This window comes from Spermophilus citellus (genome assembly GCF_964194105.1).
Source record: "Spermophilus citellus genome assembly, chromosome: 6".
NCBI classification, from domain to species: Eukaryota; Metazoa; Chordata; class Mammalia; order Rodentia; family Sciuridae; genus Spermophilus; species Spermophilus citellus.
The window spans coordinates 98,616,358-98,640,498 of record NC_138187.1 but is presented as its reverse complement, the minus strand read 5'-3'; the positions used below and the strand labels follow the sequence as shown (position 1 = coordinate 98,640,498).

General features: G+C 39.9%; 2 protein-coding genes across 4 annotated transcripts in view; both read left to right on the top strand.

Annotated features, from left to right (window-relative positions):
- TBCE (tubulin folding cofactor E) overlaps window positions 1-24,141 on the top strand; it is a 48,900-nt gene that overhangs the window by 1,980 nt on the left and 22,779 nt on the right. For all 3 annotated transcript variants that reach the window (XM_081297190.1, XM_081297188.1, XM_081297189.1), the window contains exons 2-3: window positions 10,250-10,380; window positions 17,583-17,667. In XM_081297190.1, coding sequence (XP_081153316.1) covers window positions 10,281-10,380; window positions 17,583-17,667 — 185 coding nt within the window. In that variant the 5' untranslated portion in view covers window positions 10,250-10,280. The remainder of the gene's footprint in view (window positions 1-10,249; window positions 10,381-17,582; window positions 17,668-24,141) is intronic.
- LOC308652038 (S-phase kinase-associated protein 1-like) lies at window positions 7,126-7,903 on the top strand. Its single transcript, XM_081299725.1, has one exon. It carries the CDS (start codon window positions 7,226-7,228, stop codon window positions 7,715-7,717), a length of 492 nt encoding a protein of 163 aa, XP_081155851.1. The 5' UTR covers window positions 7,126-7,225; the 3' UTR covers window positions 7,718-7,903.

Sequence of the window (24,141 nt, the reverse complement as noted above, 5' to 3'; positions counted from 1 at the left end):
ACCTCTCACCTGGCCTAAGGACACCCAACTAGACTCTGCTTTTTTTTTTTTTTTTTTTCTTTTTGGTCTGTTAGCATCCCTAGAGGGATCCTCCTGAAAAAATAAATCAGATGATCTGCCATTTCACTTAGTAAAGCCAACTGTTTGGAGACCTAAATGCTGGATGTCCTCTCTACTAATCTGTTGACTGCTGTGTGGCCTGCCTCTCCAAGCACTCCCCCAGGCTATCTACACTTTTTTCTCTGCCTGGAATGGTCTCAATGATTCAATCCCTTCTCTCTCTCTTCCAGGTTTTGGAATATTACCTTCTCAGGGAGGCCTTCCTCTTTAACAGATCCATTGTGCTTATCATTATTCTTTATCATGTTTCTCCCCAGTAGCTTCATGGGGACAGGGATTTTTTTTTCTTTCTTTCTTTTTTGGATACTGGAATTGAAAACAGAGGGGCTCTTTACATCCCCAGCCCTTTGTATTTGTTATTTTGAGACAAGATCTTGCTAAATTGCTGGGGCTGGCCTCAGTCTTTCAATTCTGCCTCAACCTTCTGAGGCCCTGAGATTATAGTCCACACCCAACAGATCTTCTACTTTTAAAGAATAACAATTATGGCTGGGGATACAGCTCAGTTGGTAGAGTGCTTGCCTTGCATGCACAAGGCCCTAGGTTCAGTCCCCAGCACCTAAAATAAATAAATAAATAAGTAACAGTTATGGTCTGGGCACAGTGACCCACTCACATAATCCCAGTCAGTTGTAAACTGAGGCAGGAGGATTGCAAATTCAAGGTCATTCTGCAGAAATTAGTAAGACCCCATCTCAAAATAAAAATCACAAAAATAATAAAAATTTCAACTAATATTGCATAATTGAGATAAAATGAAAGCGTCTTTGCAAAGTGCATAATTTAGTTTTAAATTTTTGCTTTGTTGATGATACTCAACCCCTGAATTCCTTTCATGTTCTCCAGTTTTCTCAGTTCTTAGTCTGAAAAGCCTGTAGACTCCTTCATAGACTGTTTAATTACAGAAAATAAATACATAAGATTTCAAAGGTAACTACTCTCATGAAAAAGTTGTCAAAATATTTTGAAACAGTAATATAATGTGTTTCTTTATTAACACATTAAGCAACAAGATCTAGGTGTCAGGTCTTTTATGTTTGTTTTAAGGTACTGGAGATGGATCCCATGGCCTGTGCATGGAAGGCACGCTCTATCACTGAGCTATTGCCTCAGGCCTAGTAGGTCTAAGAAATAGTTTTGAAATAGTGATGGATATAAACTATACTTTGAGAAATCTGTAACAGCTGTAATATGATATAAAAATATTTATGATTTCTAAAGATGAGAATCTCAGATGCTGCTAATCCAACTTGTGATATTTTATGTCTATGTACATAATTAAGGAAAGTTCTAACTTTCAGTTAAAAGTTAGTAAAAATTTTCAGTTAGAAAGGTTTTTTTTGTTTTTTGTTTGTTTGTTTGTTTGTTTTTTTAAGTCAGTAATGTGCCAGGTACTGTGGTGCATGCCTGTAATCCTAGCAGCTCGAGAGACTGAGGCAGGAGGTTTGCAAGGTCAAAGCTAGCCTCAGCAATTTAGCAAAGCCCTGTCTCAAAGTAAAAAAATTAAAAAGGCTGGGTATGTGGCTCACTGGTAAGTTCCCCTATGTTCAATCCCTGGTACCAAAAAAATAGTCAATAATGTTTGGTTTTTTTCCTTTTTGTTTCCCCCTCCATATTGGGGATATAGCCCAGGGCCATGCATGGCAGGCAAGTGCTATACCACTGAGCTACAACCCTAGCTCTTTTTTATTTTTTTAATCTTTTAAATTTTTGAGGCAGGGTTTTGCTGAGTTGTGCAGACTGGTCTACAACTTGGAATCCTCCTGCTTTAGCCTCCTCAGCAACTGGGATTACAGTGTTCACATGTTGGTGATTTACTTCATCACACTTGATCAGGGTCACTGGAGTTCCTCTAAAGATTGAGGCAAGAGCCAGACACAGTGGCAGATTCTTGTAATCACAGGGGCTCAGGAGGCTGAGACTGGAGGATCCCAAGTTCAAAGTATCAGCAGTGGGGAGGTGCAAAGCAACTCAATGAGACCCTGTCTCTAAACAAAATACAAAATAGGGCTGGGATATGGCTCAGTGGTTGAGTGACCCTGAGTTAAATTCCAGGTACCAAAAAAAAAAAAAAAAAAACCAGTTTGAGGCAAGATTTATCTTCACTATAGCTTTTTTCTTCTTTTTTGGTGCATGTGTGTTTACACATTCTGGTCAATTGCCCTATCACAGAGCTATATCCACAACCCTTTTTTTATTTAAGACAAGGTCTCACTGAGTTGCTTAGTACCTTGCTGTTGCTGAGGCTGGCTTTGAACTTGTGATCCTCCTGCCTCAGCCTCCTCAGCTGCTGGGGTTACAGGCATGCGTACCTTTATTTTATTTGTTTATTTTTTATGTGGTGCTGAGGACCAAATCCAGTGCCTCACACATGCTAGGCATTACTTAGCATAATGTCCTCAAGATTCATCCATGTTGTAGCAGGTGTCAGGATTTCTTTTTAAGGCTGAATAATATTCCTTTGTGCGCACATGCACACCATATTCATTTATTGAAGGACACTTCGGTTGCTTTCATTTTTTGGCCCTTTGTGAATAATGCTGCTATAAACATGTAAGTGCAAATAGATGCTTTAGTGTATGCTTTTCTAGTCTTTTAAAATTAATTTGAGGAATCATGTAGTTATTATTAAGATCATGAGGGAGCCAGCTGTGGTGACTCCTGCTACTCTGGAGGCTGAGGCAGGAGGATGGCAAGTTCAAGGCCAACCTTGGCAATTTAGTGAGACCCCATCTCAGAACAAAAGAAACAACAACAATGAAAAAAACCTCAGACTGATGAGAAAAAAATAAATAAATAAATAAACTAGTAGGAAATGTGCAAAGTACATGAATGGGTAGTTCACATAAAAGGAGAGATACTCAGCTGCCCTCATAATACTCCTGAAGGGATTATAAATTGGAACTGCCATTATAAAGGGACATTTGGTATTAGCTACTCAAATGTAAAATACATATGACCTTTGACTCAGCATTCCCAGAGTTTTGGCTGGTTTTGGGTAATGGTGATTAAACCCAGGGGTGTTCTATCACTGAGCCAACCCTTTTTATCTTATTTTGAGACAGAGTCTCACTAAGTTGCTGAGGTTTGTCTCAAACTTGAGATCCTTCCTCCTCATCCTCCAAAGTCATAGAGATTACAGATGTATGCCACAATGCCTGGCTCACACTTGAACATTGTAGCAATTAATATGATGATTCTGTGGCCCTGTTCAAAAGTGTTTATGGAATAGCCAAGTGTGATGGCGCATGCCTGTAATCCCAGCCGCGGGAGGCTGAGACAGGATTTCAAGTTCAAACCCAGCCTCAGCATAAAGCAAGGTGCTAAGCAACTCAGTGAGACTCTGTACCTAAATAAAATACAAAATAGGGCTGGGGATGTGGCTCAGCAGTCAGGTGCCCCTAAGTTCAATCTCTAGTACCAAAAAGAAAAGAAAAAAAAATGTTTAATAAAGGAAGTATGTATCTCAATTGTAATAAAATCTGTTTACATGTTAATGAAAATTAAAAGGGTACTTAAAACTAGTAAAAACCATTCTTAGGGTAATGTAATTATAGTGAAATTTAAATATTTATTTAAGTGTTATGGACAGAAGATGGTGGTAATCAGAAATGGCTTTGGTGTTTATTTCGTTGCAACCTTAATCTCCTACAACTGTCTTTCCCATGAAAAGGGAGAAAGGCGAATGTGTTGTTAAGTCTATGCTGGTGGGTGAGTGGTATCCTGACCATTGTATACCCAGACAGGTCACATGTCACATTTGCAACATGATTTTCATTTCTGGGTGTTAAAATTTATCAGTGGAATTTGTAAATGAATTATAGGGAAAATTTGGAATTCTTTTTTTTTTTTTTTTTGATACCAGGTGCTTAAACACTGAAACAACCTTCCCAGCCCTTTAATAGACTTTAAATATATGTAGAGACAGAGTCTTGTTAAGTTGCTTAGTGCCTTGCTAAGTCTGAAGCTGGCTTTGAACTCCCGATCCTCCTGCCTCGACCTCCCAAACTTCTGGGATTACAAGTATGCACCACTGTACCTGAGAACTTGGAATTTTTTTTTTTCATTTTAGTTGTAGATGGGCACAATCTCTTTATTTAATTAATTTTTTTTATGTGGTGCTGAATCCAGTGCCTCACACTCAAGCACTCAACCACTGAGCTGTAATCCTAGCCTGAAAACTTGCAATTCTTATGAGGATGGTTTAAAGGCCTGTGAATGTTTACCTGGTACAAAGTTTTGAGACATAAGACAGGTAGAGGGAAAGCAGAAATGATAACATAAGGATGTCCTTCAAATATTCCAGTGTCCACTGGAAAGGGAGTGCATTGGTGGGTCACAGTTGGAGAGGACAATACTAAAAGATGATGAGTAGATTTCATGGTGCACATGTGCACGCACATCCGTGTGTGTGTGTGTGTGTGTGTGTGTGTGTGTGCTGTGTTTAGGGATTGAAATTGAACTCAAGGGTCCTCTATTACTGACATACATCCCCAGCCCTTTTTAAAAAAAAAAAAAAATTTACTTTTTAGTTGTAGTTGGACACAATACCTTTATTTCACTTATTTATTTTTATGTAGGAGGATCGAACCCAAGGTCTCACACATGCGAGGCGAGCGCTCTACCGCTGAGCCACAACCCCAGCCTCCCCAACCCTTTTCTTGTTATTATTTATTTATTTATTTTTAAATACCTTTATTTATTCATTTATTTTTTACATAGTGCTGAGGATCGAACCCAGTGCCCCATATGTGTGAGGCAAGCACTCTACCACTGAGCCACAGCTCTAGCCCCTCTAGGTTTTTATTTTAAGACAGGCTCTCACTAAGTTGCCAAGGCTGACCTTAAACTTGGGATCCTCCTTTCTCAAGTCTCCTGGGATTGTAGGCATAAAGGAACGAATCCTTTCTATTTCTTTCTTCTTATTATTATTTTTTAATTTTTAAAGAAGTTGATGGATCTTTATTGTATTCATTTATTTATATGTGGTGCTGAGAATCGAACCCAGTCCCTCGCATATGCTAGGCAAGTGCTCTACACTTGAGCCACAACCCCCCCACCCCCACTCCCACTCCCACCCCCGTCTGTTTCTTTTAAGACAAGAATAATCTAACAAGGAGAGTTACTCCAAAACTAAATGGTCTACCTTCATTCACTAGCAAACACGTGTGTTTAAAAAAGGTATCCCAGTTTAATGAAGGTTTCAAGGCATCCAGATTGCCACCACAGAAAAGATCCCACTCAGGTCCCCAGTGCAGGCAATCACCGAAAATCTAGGTGGGCTGCTAACTTCAGGACAGTTTGAACACTAAAGTGGAGGTAGGAGTAGGGAGGATGTAAGTGGTGGGGTCAGCAGTGGGCCGTAGAGGTTCAGTGGGGCCAGTAATGGCATCAAGTAGGTTCAACAACAGGAAGCAGGGACTCATTTACTGGTCAGAGAAACAGGGTAAAGGCCTTGGAGCTGAGGCATAGTTCTTGAGACATGGATCCAGTTTTCAAGTCATCACTGAAGAAAAATCACAGCATCAAGAAACACTGGGCTGGGGACGTGGCTTAGTGGTAGAGCACTTGCCTGGCATGTGTGAGGCACAGGGTTCGATTCTCAGCACCACATATAAATAAATAAAGATCCATTGACAACTAAAAAATATTTTAAAAAAAAAAAGAAAGAAACATTATTTGAAGAGTCAAGAGCTTGGGCAGGATCATCAAAATACTGACTTAATGCAGAGCCACTTGATGATTGACCATAGGTGTCTTTTTTGTTTTTTTTTTGGTGGGAGGGTACCAGAGATTGAACTCAGGAGCACTTGAGCACTGAGCCACATCCTCAGCCCTATTTTGTATTTTATTTAGACACAGGATCTTACTGAGTTGCTTAGTGCTTTGCTTTTGCTGAGGCTGGCTTTGTATTCGCAATCCATCCTCCTGCCTCCACCTCCCCATCTGCTGGGATTATAGGCATGCGCCACTGCGCCTGACAAGTGTAGATATTTTATACCTGCTGATGTAATTGGTCCTGTGGCTGTAGCATGCTTGTGGGAATGAAAAAAATGCTACTGGAGATCAGAGAGGATCTAGCACATGGAACTTCATAATTCGTGAATTATGTGTACATGTTAAGAGTGTCAGTGGAATGGTTTCCTAGTGTCTTCCTCCTCTTGTAATTGCTCACTTGGTTTTACTCACCCATTGATCATCACTCTGTTCTTTTTCACTGGTAGCCCAGTTTTCAAGGTGGGAAGTTAGGGCTGAGCCCCATCCAGAGCTCCAGACTGATGGTAGGGCCTTAAGAGTTTCTGGTTAGATAACTCCATGCACTCTAGTTAATGGAAATTCCTTGTAGGAATGGAGTTCTACAACCATTTATTAATTCTCTCTCCTCAGGGACTAGAACTCAGCTTCTGAACATAGCCTTGGCCAGACCTCTTAGCAGCTCTGTCTCTGTACTTCCTAAAACTCAAGGTTCCGCCACCAGTTCCTACAGCGCATGGATCTTACCTCAAAATCGTCTAAACTTTTCCTACCACGTTTAGGCTCTGGAATGATTCTTTTGCTTTTCAGTACTATTGGGCAGGTTTGGATCTAGATCTAGAGATTCCGGCTCCTTGCTGACTGTCTTCCTTTTTTATTTTTTTGGTGCTAGAGATTGAACTCAGAACCTCACGCAGACTAGGCAGACACTACCCCTGAACTACAAATCCCAACCTTGTCCCCCTCCCCTTTTTTTTAGTGTTTCTGTTAGCACATTATAGCTTTATGTAGCAGTGGGGTTCATTTTGGCATATTCATAAATGTGTACCTTTCCTCCCATTTTTCAACAAATTCAGCTCCATTTGAAATAGGATTTTTCTCACAAGAATTGGGAAAATATATTTTATGAAAGCCAGAGGACTTGATTAACAGGAACTAACACTGAAATTTGATAAATTTACGTTCTGCAGTCTGAGATAATAATGCTCATACTGTTCTAGAATATGGGCGGACGTGACAGACAATTCCAGGAGCGGGAGTGGCCTTGTCCAGCACCTTTTTATTTCCTCGTGTGGTCGCCGCCCCGCTCCCTTCAGCCTCCGGACCGCCGTTTTTCTTGAGACCAAACACCATGCCTTCAATTAAGCTGCAGAGTTCTGATGGGGAGATATTTGAAGTTGACGTAGAAATTGCCAAACAATCTGTGACAATCAAGACCATGTTGGAAGATTTGGGAATGGATGATGAAGGAGATGATGACCCAGTTCCTCTACCAAATGTTAATGCAGCAATATTAAAAAAGGTCATTCAGTGGTGCACACACCACAAGGATGACCCCCCTCCTCCTGAGGATGATGAGAACAAAGAAAAGCGAACAGACGATATCCCTGTTTGGGACCAAGAATTCCTGAAAGTTGACCAAGGAACACTTTTTGAACTTATTCTGGCTGCAAACTACTTAGACATCAAAGGTTTGCTTGATGTTACGTGCAAGACTGTTGCCAATATGATCAAGGGGAAAACTCCTGAGGAGATTCGCAAAACCTTCAATATCAAAAATGACTTTACTGAAGAGGAGGAAGCCCAGGTACACAAAGAGAACCAGTGGTGTGAAGAGAAGTGAAATGTTGTACCTGACACTATAACACTATAAGGATTGTTCCAAATACTAGTTGCACTGCTCTGTTTATAATTGTTAATATTAGACAAACAGTAGACAAATGCAGCAGCAAATCAATTGTATTAGCATAATATTGTCCTTATTGCATGTGTAGTTTGAGTACAGACTCCAAACCTATGGCTGAATTTCTTTTAGTGTGAGAGAAAGTTTCTTTTTTTCTGAATAAAACTGAACTGTGGGTTCTCTGTAGAAAGTGGCATTTTGGGCTTTCCCTCCTTTTGTAAAGCGATTTCTGCCTAGTTTATTGTCCAGTTAACTTTAGTGAGCTTTTAAAAGTTGGCGTTGTAAATAAAACAACTTGCAAAAAGTTTTCTGAAATAGAATTAACAAAATATTATCTTTATTCATGAGTTGGAAACTGGAAAAAGGCTACTTGAAGTAAATGTTCTGAGTTGGGGTTGTTAGGATTTCTTCCAGCCTCCTGGAGTCGAGAAGTACCACTGGGATTGATTTGCCTGTATGTAGCAGGGTTCCCTTAATCGGACCGGAGGACTCGGGTTTTTTGTTAGTTTGTTTTTTGGTTTTTTAATCAGTTTTGAATATGTTGCCTAGAGACTCAGTTATTACCCAGTTTGTGGATTTGGAGGGGAGAAATGTAACTAGACAGTTTGATAGCTTTTCAATTAAAAAAAAGACTTCATTCATGTGGTATGTCATCTTTTATAAATCAGTGTTCCCATATGGAGAAAACTATTCATACTACTTGCATGTAAAAAGTAACTTTTAACATTGAAATATGTGGCAAAATCCAGAAAACATCATAAGTGCAAGATACTTTCAATAAATGTAAGTTACGTAGTAGGTAGTAAATAGTTTGCTTTTGTGGACTTATATGTGTCTTTTCACTTACTTTAAATGGGTTAAATTTGGTTATATTTGGTTTAGCTTGAAAAATTTTTTTAGACAGTTCATGTTCTAGCTCACTGAAGGCTACTGACATAACCAGACAATACTAATGACTTCTGTCTTTGTCATTTATGTGATTAACTGGAGCCAGCGCTTCACTTCTTCACACAAAACCGCATGCCATTCCCTCTACAGTAGAATGAAAATTTTTTGATGGCTTGAGATATTTCACAGATTTTTTTCCTTTCCTACTATGTTCCCTTTATCTTTACTAGTTGTTATTATCTGTATTCATATGTAATTTTACTGTATTTTCTTCACACTTACTGTGAGTTGTTCTGGTGTAGGTTATCATGACAATAGCTTGTTTATTTCTCTTCCCACTTGTTCCAAATTCATCTTGCCTAATAAAATCCCATATGTAGTCTCAAAAAAAAAAAAAAAAAATCCAGGAGCGGAAGAAATGTCTCCCATTCTCTGTGGTAGGAGAGGTGCACAGGTGTCGTGCCAGAGCCTCCAGTAGCCCACATACAAGCAAACTATGATTATGACCCAAGAAGCCGTGATTCACAATCTAAGCTTTTATTACTTTCATGTATTACATGAATATAGAACTTTTTTGTTCAGTAGACCTGTAGCATGCATCTAAAAATCCTTGCACTGGCATGCATGAGGCCCTGGGAAAAGGAAATTCTTGCACTGCCACATTGCTAACCTTTTATAAGAAAAATCAAGTTTTATTCTGAGACTGTGTTTGTGAATCATATCTGTCCAGCAAGAGGAAGCCAAGTTGAGCTCTGATTTTGCAAGCTCTCCGCAGCATCCGGCTTCTGCCCCTTCTGTAAGCTTTGCCTCTTGAGTTCCAAGACCCCAGAGTCAGCTTTCTATTTTCCTTTCTGGCTCTTCTTCATCTCACTCCTTAGGGTTTTCTTCCCTCTCCCTTTCATTGGGGTTCTGCCATGGTTCCTCTTTTCTTTCCTCCAATGCACCTTCGGTCTCATCCACCCTTACTGTATTAGTTTCTGATGACTTCTAGGTTACCCATTTCTATTTTTCTTTTTTTGGTATTGGAGATTGAACTCAGGCACACTTTACCCTGAGCTACATCCCGAGTCCTTTTTATTTTGAGATAGCGTTAGGTTGCTGAGACTGGCCTCAAACTTGCAGTCCTGCCTGCCATAGCCTCCCATGTTGCTGGAATTATGGGTATGAGCCACTGTGCTGGCCAGATACCCATTTCTGATGCCAACATGTCTTGAGCTGCAGACCCTCATCCATCCTGACACTTAAGATACCCAGGCACCTTTTAAGACCTTGTCTTTATTTTTAGAATTCTGTGTATGTGTATTTTAAATTTAATTGGTTTTTGTTTGGTACTGGGGATCGAGCCCAAGGGCACTTTACCTCTGAGCTACATTCCCAGCCCTTTTGGATTTTTTTATTTTGAGACAGGGTCTTGGTACATTGCTTTGTCCTGGCTGAGTTGCAGAGGCTGGCTTCAAACTTTGATCCTTCTGTCTCAGCCTCCCAAATCTCTGTGATTATGGGTGTGCCCCACTTACTGCTTCTAGCTTTCTTAAATAAATTTTATTAAATTCTTCTCAATGCTATGATTTTTTTCCCCCCTAGATCTCACATTTTGGATTCTGGCTGTCTTAACATGAGTGACACTTTGACATTAGATGTCATTGGTCAAAGAGTTGAAGTAAATGGAGAATATGCAACAGTGCGTTTTTCTGGCGTTGTCCCTCCTGTGGCAGGTAAGTGGGGTGTATGTGTGTGTGTATGTGTGTTGCAGTTTTTTCTGTGTAGGATTCTCAGTAGCACCTTTTTTTTTTTTTTTTTGTACTAGAGATTGAACTCAGGGACACTTAACCACTGAGACACATCCCCAGCCCTTTGTTGTATTTTATTTGGCAATAGCATCTCACTGAGTTGCTGAGACTGGCTTTGAACTCGAGGTCCTACTGCTTCAGCCTCCTGAAGACGCTGTAGATTGTAGATGCTGGGATTATAGGTGTGCACCAATGCACCTAGTTCAGTAGCACTTTTTAATATCAATTTTTGGGAAATTAACCACCAATTATAGACACTTACCCATAGTAGTTTTATTTGGTTGACGATATCATGTGGTACACATAGTTTTGTTTAATTATATGCTATTTAATTATTTAGTACTTATGTTTTATATTAAATCAACCATAAAATGTTATCTGAGGAAATTTTAAGCAATCAAAAGTCTTGAACTCTTATAATTTGCTACTCAAAAAATAAATAATTTTTCTACAAAGTCCTTTGCCATTAATCTATATGTAAATGTATTTATTGTAAACTAATATACATGCAATTTTTGTCACCTATTTTCATTTATTTGATGTATAATTACATGTTTCTATAAAAAGCATTTTAGATGGGTTTATTTATTTATTTATTTAAGTTGTAGGTAGACACAATTCCTGCCCTAAATATTTGAGTATTTTCTGTATGTTCTGAACTGGCCTGAGTGGGTACAGGGAGACTCAGTGAGAAATTTAAACCAGAAGTTCTCAGTGTGTGGCCCCTAACTAGAATCAGCTTCATCTGATTACTCCTTAGAAATTTAGATTCTTGAGCTTCACCCTATATCTACAAATACTCTGGGAGCAGAGCCCAGCAGTTTTGTGTTTCAAGAAGTTGTCCAGGGCCGGGCATGGTAATACATGCATATAATTCAGGAGATTGAGGCAGAAGGATTGTAAGTTTAAGGTCAGTCTCAGCAATTTAGCGAGACCCTGTCTTAAAAAGGACTGGGGATATAGCTCAATGGTAGAGTACCCTTGGGGTTTTATTCCTAGTACTGCTAAAAAAAAAAAAAAAAAAAAAAAAGTAGTTCTCAGGGTGGGGCTGTGGCTCAGCGGTAGAGTGCCTGGAACATGCAAGGCACTGAGTTTGATCCTTAGCACCACATAAAAATAAATAAATAAAATAAAATATTATGAAAAAAAAGTATTTCTCTAAGGGGATTATAGCTTAGAGGTAGAGTGCTTGCCTAGTATGCACAGGCCCTAGATTATTTTACCCTCAGCATCACAAAAAAATAAAAATACAGCCTTCCAGAAGATTTTTATGTGCATTAAGTTTTTTTTTTCTTTTTTTTTTTTTTTGGTGGGGGGTGGGGGATGTGGGGATACTAGAGATTAAACTCAGGGGCCCTCAACGACTGAGCCACATCCCCAGCCCTCTTTTATGTTTTACTTAGAGACAGGGTCTCACTAAGTTGCTTAGTGCCTCGCTTTTTGCTGAGGCTAGCTCTGAACTCATAATTCTCCTGCCTCAGCCTCTGGAGCTGCTGGGATTACAGGCATGCACTACCATACTGGCTGTGCATTAAGTTTTAGTTTGAACCCCTGCGTAGATCACTGTGACTCTGCCTTCATGGAAATTGCCATGGAAGGCTTTAAACAAGCATGTAAGATGGAGAAGGGAAAGGGGTCCTCCTTCTGCCTCCATTTGACTGGGATGATTGATAAATGGGAAAAGAAAGTAACATTTAAATAATAATGACTGTGTGCCAGGTTCTGTCATGTATGCCCTCTATTTTGAATATTATAGTAACAACCTTAAGATATGGATATATAGAGAGATTTGGTCTCTACCAAGTCTCAGATCTCAAAACTTCCATATAGCAGAACTCAAATATGAGTCTGCTTCAGAGCCCATGCCATTTCTACTCTGTTGCTTTCCAAGAACATACATATTCTCTAGGTACATATTATATAGGCAGATTGCCATCTGCAGGTTGAATCAATGTGCAGTACTTGGAAATTTTTAATACCCAAGTTCTTTGGAAAGCAGAATGGGGTAGAGATTTGCATCCAGAAAGCTCAATGTTCAGAAAGCTCATTAGGAAGCAATACTTATGGAAGGATTGGGCAAAAGGATTAGGTGGGCTGTTGCAATCCTCCTGCCTGAGCCTTCCTAGTCACTGGTCTTAACAAAGGGCTCGGCATTCCCCTTTGAGAGCTCTGATGTTAGAGGCATCTGGTGGAATTGTACAAAGATGTAGACAGAGTGAAAACACATTTAGTCATTACTCTCAGGGGTATTTCACCAGATGTGGTTGTAGGGCCATCATGGCAGCTAAATGCATTGATGTGTTTAAAGCCAGTCATTAGACCAGTCATTGATCATATTGTTAGCCATTGTTATAAGTAAACATTTAAAAAATTACTTAGGAACAAATTCTAATGTTTTATAAATGGATTCTTATGACTGGATATAATTTCCTGTGGTAAGCATTACTGTAGATTACAGAGTGTTATGCATGAAAACTGTTAAGATGGAGGTAAAGATGGGCTCCTGTGGGAGGCAGATAATAGTACTCCAAAGATGTCCCCAAAACCTGTGGTTATGCTAAGTTACATGTCAAAGAGGGTTAGGGCTGCAGGTGGAATTAAGTTTGCTAATTGGCTGATTTTAAGATTGGAAAATTATACTGGTTCATCCAGGTGGGCCTAGTGTAATCATAGGAAGCATTAGAAGCTGAAGAGAAGGCAGAAGAGGCATTAGCATTGTCAGTGAAGTGATGTGGGATGATTCACTAGCCACATCTCACCTTGAATGTGGAAGAAGGTCATAAGCCAGGGATGTGTGCACCCCCTACAGCTTTGAGAGCTGCCCTGGTATGATAAGGAAGCTGTCAAGAGTGTAAGGTTCATTCTTCTGGTCTATTTTTTTAAATGGCAAATAGCATGTAGAGGCCATAGTCTGAGGTCCAGAGGTACTCACTGCTACCAGGATGATATTGTTTCTAGGCATTTTTAGTGAATAGAGATATATCTGGAGGATTCTTCTTAGAAATAGAATAGATTTAAGGAGGGTTTATATGTATTTATTATAAGTTTTCAAATGAGAGAAAAGGAGAATAGTGTAATGAACACCTGTGTTTACTTGTCATGTCTGTTTAACAATCGTCAGCATTTTGCCATATTTGTTTTATCGCTATTTTTGCTTAATGTGGTTTTTCTTTTTTCTTTCTTTCTTTTTTTTTTTTTTTTGGCATTAGGGATTGAACCCAGGGGTGCTTAACCACTGAGCCACATCCCTAACCCCTAACCCTGCACTCCTGTTGTTTTTTGTTTTGGGGTTTTTTTTTTGGTGGTGCTGGTGCTGGTGATTGAACCCCCAGAGCATTATGCTTGCTAGGCAAGCACGCTACCAACTGAGCTATATCCCCAGCCAGCCTAGCCCTTTTTTTAATGTTTTCTTTAGAGACAGTCTCACTGAGTTGCTTAGAGCCTTGCTAAGTAGCTGAGTCTGGCTTTGAAGTTGCAATCCTCCTGCCTCAGCCTTCCTAGTCACTGGGATTATAGGCATGTACCACCACACCCTGCATTGCTTAACATTTTAAATTATATGCATTGTAGAATTTTTATCCCTAAATTCTCACTGTACATTTTCTTACAAATAAGTACATCTTCTTACAAAATAATATGTACATTTTATACTTAAATTTTTTTTGAATCATTCAGTTTAGGTTATTAAAATAGCTTTGCACCATTAAAAATATATATTTTTAGTTGTAGATGGACACAATACTTTTATTCATTCATTCATTCATTCATTTATGCATGCAGTGCTGAGAATGGAGCCCAGTGCCTCACACATGCTAGGCAAACACTCTACCACTGAGCCACAACCCCAGCCCTAGGACTCCTCTTTTTTTTTTAAGGACTCCTCATTTTTAACATGCTCCCTATTTGATTCTAGTGCCCATGCTTTGAGAGGAGTTGCTTTTATCCTTTAGGAAGTGCTAATATTCTGGTTAAAAAGTGAAATCACTAGAAAGCCACATAGAACCTCTGGGCCCTCTCTCTAGCTGCCTTTGCAGAACTGAGCTTTTTACCCTAAGCCCTGTTGAGGCCTATGTGAGACACAGCTTCTGTGAAACATCTGTGAACCGATGATGTTGCTGTTTCTGAAAGTAGCTTGCTCCTTACAAAGGGACTCCTGTGACAGGAGCTGAGCTGTTGGCTCAGGAAAAGGAAGGACATCTTTTCTAATGAACTGAAAGGATTCTAACAGTGGTCAAGAGAATTGCATCTTGCTGTAAGGAAGCTCAGAGCCACATCTTCATTACTCTTTCTCAGTTATTCTATTCTAATGATTTTTCCACCCCCCTTTTTTGTTGATGATTTTTGATCTTTCAGTATTATGTTTTTCTTTCTCCTTGAAGTGTTTGTGTTTTTTTTTTATTGTGTTTTTGCAGCTCCTTTGAAAACATCCTCAAGTTGTAGGTTATAAAAACAAAAGGCTATCTTCAGAGGCATTGGAAGATATGAACTCGAGACTGTGTAGGGTGATGTTGAAACCAAACTGCTTTGTAATTTCCAAGAGCCTAAGATTGTTTTACACTAACATTGAAATAACATGATTCCAGATATTGGAGTATAGAAAATTTATTTTGATGATGAGCTGTTGTCCATACTCAAGCCCTTAGGGGAGTGCCTTTTTGAGTGTAATGTAGAAATTAAAAGAGAATTAATCTGGGGCTGGAGTTGGTAAAACACTTGCCTTCCACGCGTGGCATACTGGGTTCGATCCTCGGTACCACATTAATAAATAAAATAAAGGTACTATGTCCATCTAAAAATTTAAAAAAGAATCAGATAAGCAATGCTGCTTAATGGGGGTGTTTAGTCTGAATTGCTCAGATTTACATCACTTAAATGTAGTTACATGTTTTTTTAAAAAACAAATGTTAGTTGTCTCAGGAGTTGGTCAGTCCAGGAAGCCAAGGAGCAGAGAAACAACAAGACTAAGGTTGGCACTGCCCATCCTCATCTTTTTCAGAGGTCTCAGTCCATACTGGCTGGCTGCATTGCTCTGGAACCAAGGTGAGGCAGAACATCGTGGTGGAAGAGGAAGGCAGCTCAGGACATTGACAATCAGAAAACAGAACGAGAAAAAGCTTCTCTCTCACCAGGGACAAAATGTATACCCAAAATGTATATGTTATACAAAATGTGTAACAAAGTGACTCCCAGTGACCTGCCTCCTCCAGCCACACCTGCCCAGTTATCACCACCCAGTTAACCCTGTCAGTAAGCTAATGCACTGATTAGGTTAAGGTTCTCATGACAGTCATTTGCCTCTAAAGTTTCTTGCATGGTCTCACACTTGAGCTTTTGGGGATACCTCATCTCTAAACCATAACAGATAGTTAAGGGAATCACAGTGAAGGCTGGTCTTGCCCCTTCTACCTGCTTCAGCTGAAAAGTGACTTATTCTTCATCAGGTGAAAGAATGGCCTTGTGAATTGCTTTCTTGTTAACAATCATCAACTCAACCTATTCTGAGAATTTTCTTGAAGAGCATAGTTATAATTACTTCTCACATAACAGCTTATTATTTGACAAAAAATGGATTAGAGCCAGGCATGGTGGTGCACACCTGTAATCCCAGTGGCTTGGGAGGCTGAGGCAAGAGGATCCCAAGTTCAAAACCAGCTCAGCAATTTAGCAAGGCCCTAAGCAACTCAGTGAAACTGTCTCAAAATTTAAAAATAAATAAATAAAAAGGGCTGGGGATATGTCTCAGTGGTTAAGCGTACCTGAGTTCAATCCCTGGTACAAAAAAAAAGGGGGGGTTTAAAAAGCAAATGATTTGAGGCTGGAGATGTGGCTCAAGCGGTAGCACGCTTGCCTGGCATGCGCAGGTCTCTGGGTTCGATCCTCAGTACCACATAAAAATAAAATAAAGATTAGTTATGCTCACCAAAAACTAAAAATATATACATTGAAAAAAAAATTCATTCTCTCTCTCTCTTTAAAAAAAAAAAAAGCAAAAGATTTGTGTATTTTGAGCATGCTAGGCTATGGTCTGGTCGTTATTTGTAGTGTTATTCAGCAAGTTAGATGTTTTCTCTGAGCTTTTATTCTTTAAAACAGATCATTTCTGCCTTGCTTATTAACATGGTTCTTGGGAGAAGAGAGATGAGGCACAAGTTCTTTGGGGTGCTTTATCAGAGTTTTAGTCAGGCCCCAGCCAGTTGTTCAGCCACTTTCCTCATCTTTAATCTAGTTTTCCTGACCATGCTCCTGCCCCAGACTCTGGGCAACACTGACTCCAGCTGTGCTGGATGATTTCTGGTTCCCACAACAAGTCCTGGGATATCCCTGCCTTGGCCTCTATTTCCCCCCACAGCAGTACCAGTAAGCACCCTTATCTGTGCTCCCATAGCACCCGTACTTTCCTTTATGCTAGCCGCTGGTCTACAAGTCTGTCCTGCAAGATGACTGAGGTGCTGTTGGGAAGAGACCATCTTGTTTGTTTTCTGTCTTGATTTCTCTCCATTGTCGTCTGTCTCCTCCTGCTTGCTGTAAATTTGATTTTCTAGTTTTACCTTCTAGCCCTGAACATTTTGAGACAGATGATTTATTTTCAGTTGTCATCCAACTTATGAATCTGAACACGACTTTAGGCTGCATTCCACAAATTCACAAATTTTCACGTGTAGTCTTATGTCATTCTGTTCAAAATAGTTTCTAGTTTATGTTGTGATTTTTTTTTTTTTGGACACAAAATGATTTAGAAGAATATTGCTTAATTTCTAAACATGAGGATTTTCCTTTTTGGTACTTGGAATTGAATCCAGGGGCGCTTAACCACTGAGCCACATCCCCAGTCCCTTTTATTTTTTATTTTGAGACAGAGTCTTGCTAAATTGCTGAAGCTGGCTTTGAACTTGTGATCTCCTACCTCAGCCTCCCAGGCTGCTGGGATTACAGGCTTGTGCCACTACACTTAGCTGTTCTGATTGAAGTTCTGAGCATAAGGTTAAGTTGTCTATTCCCAAGACATTCTTCCTCCCTCAGTGTTGCTGCGGGATGTGGTTTCCATTACAAATTGTATTTACTTGCAGGAAAGTGAAGCATCCCTCTGTCATCCTTTGTTACTCATTTGTTTTTTCTTGTTCTGCTAGGACTCTGGTTAGGAGTGGAATGGGACAATCCAGAGAGAGGAAAGCATGATGGGAGCCATGAAGGGATTGTGTACTTTAAATGCAGGTAACTTTCCTTCTCAGTTGGCTTGGTCATTTGGTCAGGATCCTGTTGAAGCATTGAATGGGAAGGATGGAGAAGCAACAGCATTGTTTGGTTCATAGGGTGGTTATAGGTACAATTTGGGAAATATTCTGAAAAGACACCTCTTTGATTTGTGACTTAATCATGCTGTTTGTAGAGTTTTTTCCCTCTTTTAAATCAACACTTTATTTTTGTACTGGGCATTAAACTCCTAGGGTACCCTATCCATGAGCTACATTCTCAGCCCTTTTTATTTATGTATGAATTTATTTTGAGACAGAGTCTCTAAATTGCTGAGGCTGGTTGGCCTCAAACTTGTGATCCTCCTCCCTCAGCCTCCTGAATCACTGGAATTACAGGTGTGTGCCACTGTACCCAGCTTAAATTCTGACTCTTAACTTTCCCTGTGGGATTGCTTTGTCTTTTTCCTTTCCTTTTTTTTTTCTCTCTGTTTTGTGGTACTGGGAATTAAACTCAGGGGTGCTCTGCCACTGAGCTACATCTACAACCCTTTTTATTTTTTCAAGAAAGGGTCTTGGTAAGTTGTGTAGCCTGGCCTCAAACTTGCCATCCTCCTACCTCAGCTTCCTGGGTAACTGGGATTTTAGGTGTGTACTACCATACCCAGACTTTTTTTTTTTTTTTTTGCCTATGTGTGTTTTTGTGTGTGTGATAATGGGATTGAACTCGGGGGCCTCACACGTTAGGCAACTAGTCTACCACTGAGCTATATACCCAGAATCAGATCCATAGCCTTTTTTTCCTTTCTTTTTTGGGGTGGCTGCGGGTAACTAGGGATTGAACCCAGGGGCACTTAACCACTGAGCCATGTCCCGGCCCTTTTTATTTTTTATTTTGAGATAGGGTCTTGCTAAGTTGCTTAGGCTTTGCTAAGTTGCTGAGGCTGGCCTCAAACTTGTGATCCTCCTGCCCCAGCCTCTCAAGTCACTGGGGTTATAGGCGTGTGCCACCATACTCAGCCTTCTGTGCTTTTTTGACTGTTTCTTTTTAATTGGGTTACTATAAATCTCAATGATGCAGTAATTTACACTCATTAAATGAATAATGGAGGTGAGAATTAGCCTAATATTTAGTAAGAAGAAATTGATTTTATAAAATCCAGAATATCCATTCTGTAGTGGAATGATGAGCCAGCATTTAAAGTTTCTATCTAAAGCGAGTCACATATGATTTCATGTGTCTGCCTGATGTTGGAGAAATTGCTTGAAGCTCTGAGCATGGTAGCTTTCAGACAGAGCCATCTTCTACACTTCTGTCATTTGTTTTCCTGACTCTCTGTGTCCCACAAGGATCTCTTACTATCAACCCATTTTCCTGAAGCATGTGCAGTGAGCAAAATGCTGGCCTAGGAAATTGGAAGCCTCTTGACTGCTTTTTCATCTTCCTGATCCTGAGGGAGACCAGACTTCATCTGAGATGAAGACCAGAATCAGATAGCAAATACTTTCTGGTTCCCCATTTCCTAACTTAGAAAGTCAGGTTCGACAAGCCAGCTGTTTTCCCAAGGCTACAGTCAGCAGAGGATTAAGATAACAGTGTGTGTGTGTTTAGCCAGGTGTGGAAATAGAGATATCTCAGCCAGGACCAAGGCCCCCCAGTCCCTGCGGTGAGGGACTGTGCATTTTGAGTCTGCCCCAGCCCAGTTCCCTTTTCTAAAAGCTTGTCCGAATGATGGTTGGCTACACGGTCCCTGGTAGTCTCTGGATACAGCCATAGTGTCAAAGTCTTGGTCACTGAGCAGAAAAATCCAGAGTTGTTTGAGGCCCTGGCGCATATAGGATTGACGCTGAAGCACTGAGGGAGCCTTGAGACAGGGGTCTGGACTCGGCTCGGTATTAGCACTTACCCCTGCCACAGCCATGTTCTTACCTCACCCATTTCTGCTCACCTTCTCATATTGATATACATTTTACCTTACTCTAGCTATTTTTCTTTCATTTCATTGAAATGGGCATTTTATTGGCTGAAAAATGTCCTATATAGGTAAAGTTATCTATGAATTTCATGTCAAGATTTGAGGCAGTACAAGGCTGGGGTTGTGGCTCAGTGGTAGAGTGCTTGTCTAACATATGTGAGGCACTGGATTCGATTCTCAGCACCGCATATAAACAAATAAAATAAAAAGGTCCATTGACAACTAAAAAATATTAAAAAAAAAAAAAAAGATTTGAGGCAGTACAAAAGGGACCATAAGGGTAAATGTGTAAAACCACTGGTCTAGAGTACAAGAATATAACTTGTCCTTACAGTTGTTCATCCTTCTGCTTAATGTTACTTTTAATTATAACCTGACTTCAACTAGTGAAAACTTTATCAGGATCTTGGAATCTTCCAATCGGCAAAACAGAGTGCACCCCTCATAGTTGTCATTAAGCTAGTGCAGATATCTTAATATGTCCTATACTTTGCTGGAGGATCCACAAGTTTGAGACCAACCTCAGCAATTTAGCGAGGCTCTGTCTCAAAATACATAAAAAAGATTGCAGATGGAGCTTGGTAGTAAAGTGCCCCTTGGTTCAATCTATAATTCCAAAAAATGAAAAAATTTCTTTGGAGTCTTTTATATTTCAAATTTTACTTGATCTGTCATAATAACAATGAGTATAAAAAAGTGTTTTGCTACTGTAAACTTCATTTTTAATGTTTAGTTGCTATTTTAGCCAGTTCCGGTGGCAAAATTGTGGTGTCACTGTTTTAAATGAGCAAAAGGTAAGTGAGAGTGGTCATAGCTAAGGTCTCATCTCTTCAGAGTTGTGTCTGAATATCAAGTGACTGATGGCATGTAGCAGTGCAGCCATGGGCCTAATGGATTTTACGGAAGTTAAATTGCATCCTCTGCTTCTTAAGCATTGAGCGGGATGTTTGGTGAGTGCACCTTTGAGAGATGTTGTGCCACTGTTCAGGCTTGAGTTCTGCTCTCTGACGTAATCTGGGGACAGACTATGCGGTTTTCAAGGCCTGGCCAGTGTTTTTCCAACTTCACTGCAAGGTAGTGTCAGTTGCTTCCACAGAGATCTTCAGTAAAACATACCAGAGCTTAACCTGGGCTGAGCTGTTTGCAGTTTGTTTACAGGGTTTCTGTATTCACTACATGTCCCATACTCGAACTCTCTGACATCATTGTTAGTAGTACCTTTCACTGAGGACCAGTTGAAGTAAAAGTTGAGTGCAACATAAAAATCTGGAGTCGGGCTAAAATCCAGGTTGTGGACTGCTCTGCATTGTGGGTCTCTAAAAATAGTAGGATTTCATGGAGCAGTTGGTAAGTCGGGAATGGACCAGATCACCTCATAAAGTCCCCCCTGAACTTAAGTTCTGATGGTTCCATGTCAGTTTCTCCAATCTTTCTTTTCTCTTGTGTAACTTACAGTACATAATGGCAATCATCTAAGCTGTTAATTACCCAGTAAATATTTGCCACATTATCAATTAATAGTCAATTACAGGTTTACCCAAAATTCATGGCTATGAACCAGTATCAACATCTCCCAGGTGCTCCTGCTCTCCACCTCTATCTTTTGGGGACCTGAGAGGTTCGCACCTGTTAGTTGGCCTTGTTGCTAGATGGCAGAATGTTTCCAATTTTCTCCTTTCAATCTAAGCTGCAGTCTGCTCTAAGCAGAACTGTGTGGGTCACTATTTCACCCACTCAGCTTTTACTTCAAAGGTTCTGTTTCCAAGCAGTGGTTTGATTTCTCTTTTCTGGTGAGAATTAAATTCTAAAATGTGATTTCTGAGCAGTCAAAAGGAGAATCTAACTTTAGTCCCTAGCATCAGAGAGAACATACTGTTTCAGACCATGTCCACATATTGGGCACCTCAGGAGGCAAAGCCCTTGATTTCTTCATCTTATATGAGTCACAGGTTGTGGTGAAGTGTTTTGAGGCTCTTGGATGAGCACTAATGGACCAGCATGAAGTATTCTGGTATGATGTTAGAAGAGTGTTAAGAGCCATTAACAGTGGCAGTAGTTTGCAGGCAGGGTACACCTGACCAAAAGGCAAAAGTAGATCTGCTTTGTTTTTGAAAGCTTGTCTCTAGTATGGACAGAGTCATGATTGTTATTCAAAGCAGCCTACAATCAGATGCTTGTCGGCCATGCTGCTTCCCTTAGGAGAGAGACAGTATCACCAGGTCAGCTCCTTGGGATGTAGTACTAAGGGGAGTACATAGTGCAGCGCGGGGAGTGCAGGAGAGCCAAGAGTTCTTTCCCCATGGATGTCAGTTAACACACATTTGCTAGAAAGGCTGAACATGCCTGGGACAAATGACATTTTCAGAAAGACCAACAGCACTGATTAGACACTCACCAGAAATCCAGTCTTTTCCAGCATCCTGCACCCAAAGCCCAACAAGAAAGAACTTATTCTGGGAGTTTAGAAATCTGTTGGGGACTTTCACCTTTGAGTTGCTGTCAGATTCAGCAAATGAAACTTCCAGATGCACAGTGAAACTTGGATTTCAGATGTATACTAAAATGATTTGCTGTCTGACTGAAATTCAAATTTAACTGGACCTCCTGAATTTGATATGGGAGCCCTACTGGGGAAATAAGGCAGATTGAGACTCTTCGAATTTCTTGAGCAGCTGCTATTTCCATGAAGGCCACAGTCAGGAGCTGTTGTTGTAAAAAGAGGTAGAAACTTGAACAAGTCAAGTGCTTACAAGATAAACAGGTCTCTACCAGGACTTTTCTTTTTAGACAAGAGTTCAGAATTTCAGTGTTCCAGTGAGCATCTAAATGTCCATCTAGAATTTCAGTAGAGACTGTATAAATCATTACAGTTTTTTTGGAAGATTTGTTTTTGTTGATGGATTCATGCCCAGCTTGCATTTTTCATTGTTTACTGAACTGTTTTGTTTTTTAAGAAACCTGCTGGGTATGTTCCATAAAAGATTGTTATTTGTCAGGTAAAGTGGTGTAAACATGTAGTAATCCAGCTGCTATGGAAGCTGAGAGGCAAGAGGATCATAAGTTCAGGGCCAGCCTGGGCAACTCAGAGAGACCCTGTCTGAAAATACAAAATAAAAAGGTCGGGAGATATAGCTCCATAGTAGAGTGTCTCTGGGTTCATCCCCCAATGCTGGGGGAAAAAAATCAAAGATTAATCTTCAGTATTGGCCTTTAATCTGTAAAGGGCCTAGCATCTGCTTTGCAGCCTCCTAACACTGTTCCTAACTCTTTCATCTGCCTGCCCACAGACTTAACAATAATAAAGAGCTCTCATTCTCCTTATCCTTCTTGTAGGTGAACAGAATGCCTTTATTTTGTTAATTTTTATGTGGTGCCAAGGATCGAACCCAGTGCCTCACGCATACTAGGCAAGCACTCTGCCACTGAGCTACAGCCCCAGCCTTGAAGATCTTTTTTTTTTTTTTTTTTTTTTACTCTTCATAGCCACTGTTTTAAGAAGTGTAAATATAGGACAAAAATATAAACTGCCATCTGTATAAGAACCACGCTCTAACTCTGCCACTGGAATTCCATAAACTGAGGGATTTGTAATTTGTATTCTTATAGATGTACTCTATTTGTGGGGCTTTGGGCTGTTTTTTTGTTTTGTTTTTTGGTACCTGGGATTGAATCCAAGTCCACTAAACACTGAGCTATATCTCCAGTTCCTCTTTTTTTTTTTTTTTTTGAGATGGGGTCACGCCATGTTGCCTGGGCTGGCCTCAAGCTTGCAGATCCTCCTGCCTCAGCCTCCCAAATTGGTGGGATTACATGCGTTACCCCACCCAGATAAATGTACTAGTATTTTTACTGTGAGTTCTTATAGTTTATTTAAATTCATTTAAATCACATCTTTGAAAAGTAACCTTTATTGTTTCTGATACCAGTACTTTATTTTTATAGGTTTTTACATGTTAGATTCTGCCTGATGCCTATGTTAGGACAAAAAAAAACTAGTGCTCTTTTGGTGTGTGTATGTGTGCTACTGGGCAATGAACCCAGATTGCTTAGCCACTGACCTACATCATTAGCCCTTTTTATTTTTTAAATTAAAAAAAATTTTTTAGTTATTGATGGACCTTTATTTTATTCATTTATTTATATGCGATGCTGAGAGTCAAACCAGTGCCTCACACATGTTAGGCAAGTGTTCTACCACTAAGCCCCAGCCCCCTTTTTATTTTTTATTTTGAGACAGGGCCTCCCTGTTGCTGAGAATGGCCACAAACTCATGAACCTCCTGCCTCAACCTCCTCAGGGATTACAGATTTGTGCCACTGTCGTGTGAAAGCTTTTCTAAAAAAAAAGCCAAACTCCTATTCATCTTTCATCCTTCAAGGCCAAGCTCAGCTTCTACTTCTTTATGGAATATACTCTAGAGGGTTTTTGTTGTTGTTGTTGTTGTTGTTCGATGAATGATTTTGGCACCAAGTAGAAAATATTTTTTAAAGCATGAAAAAATATATTGCATTACAAAGAAA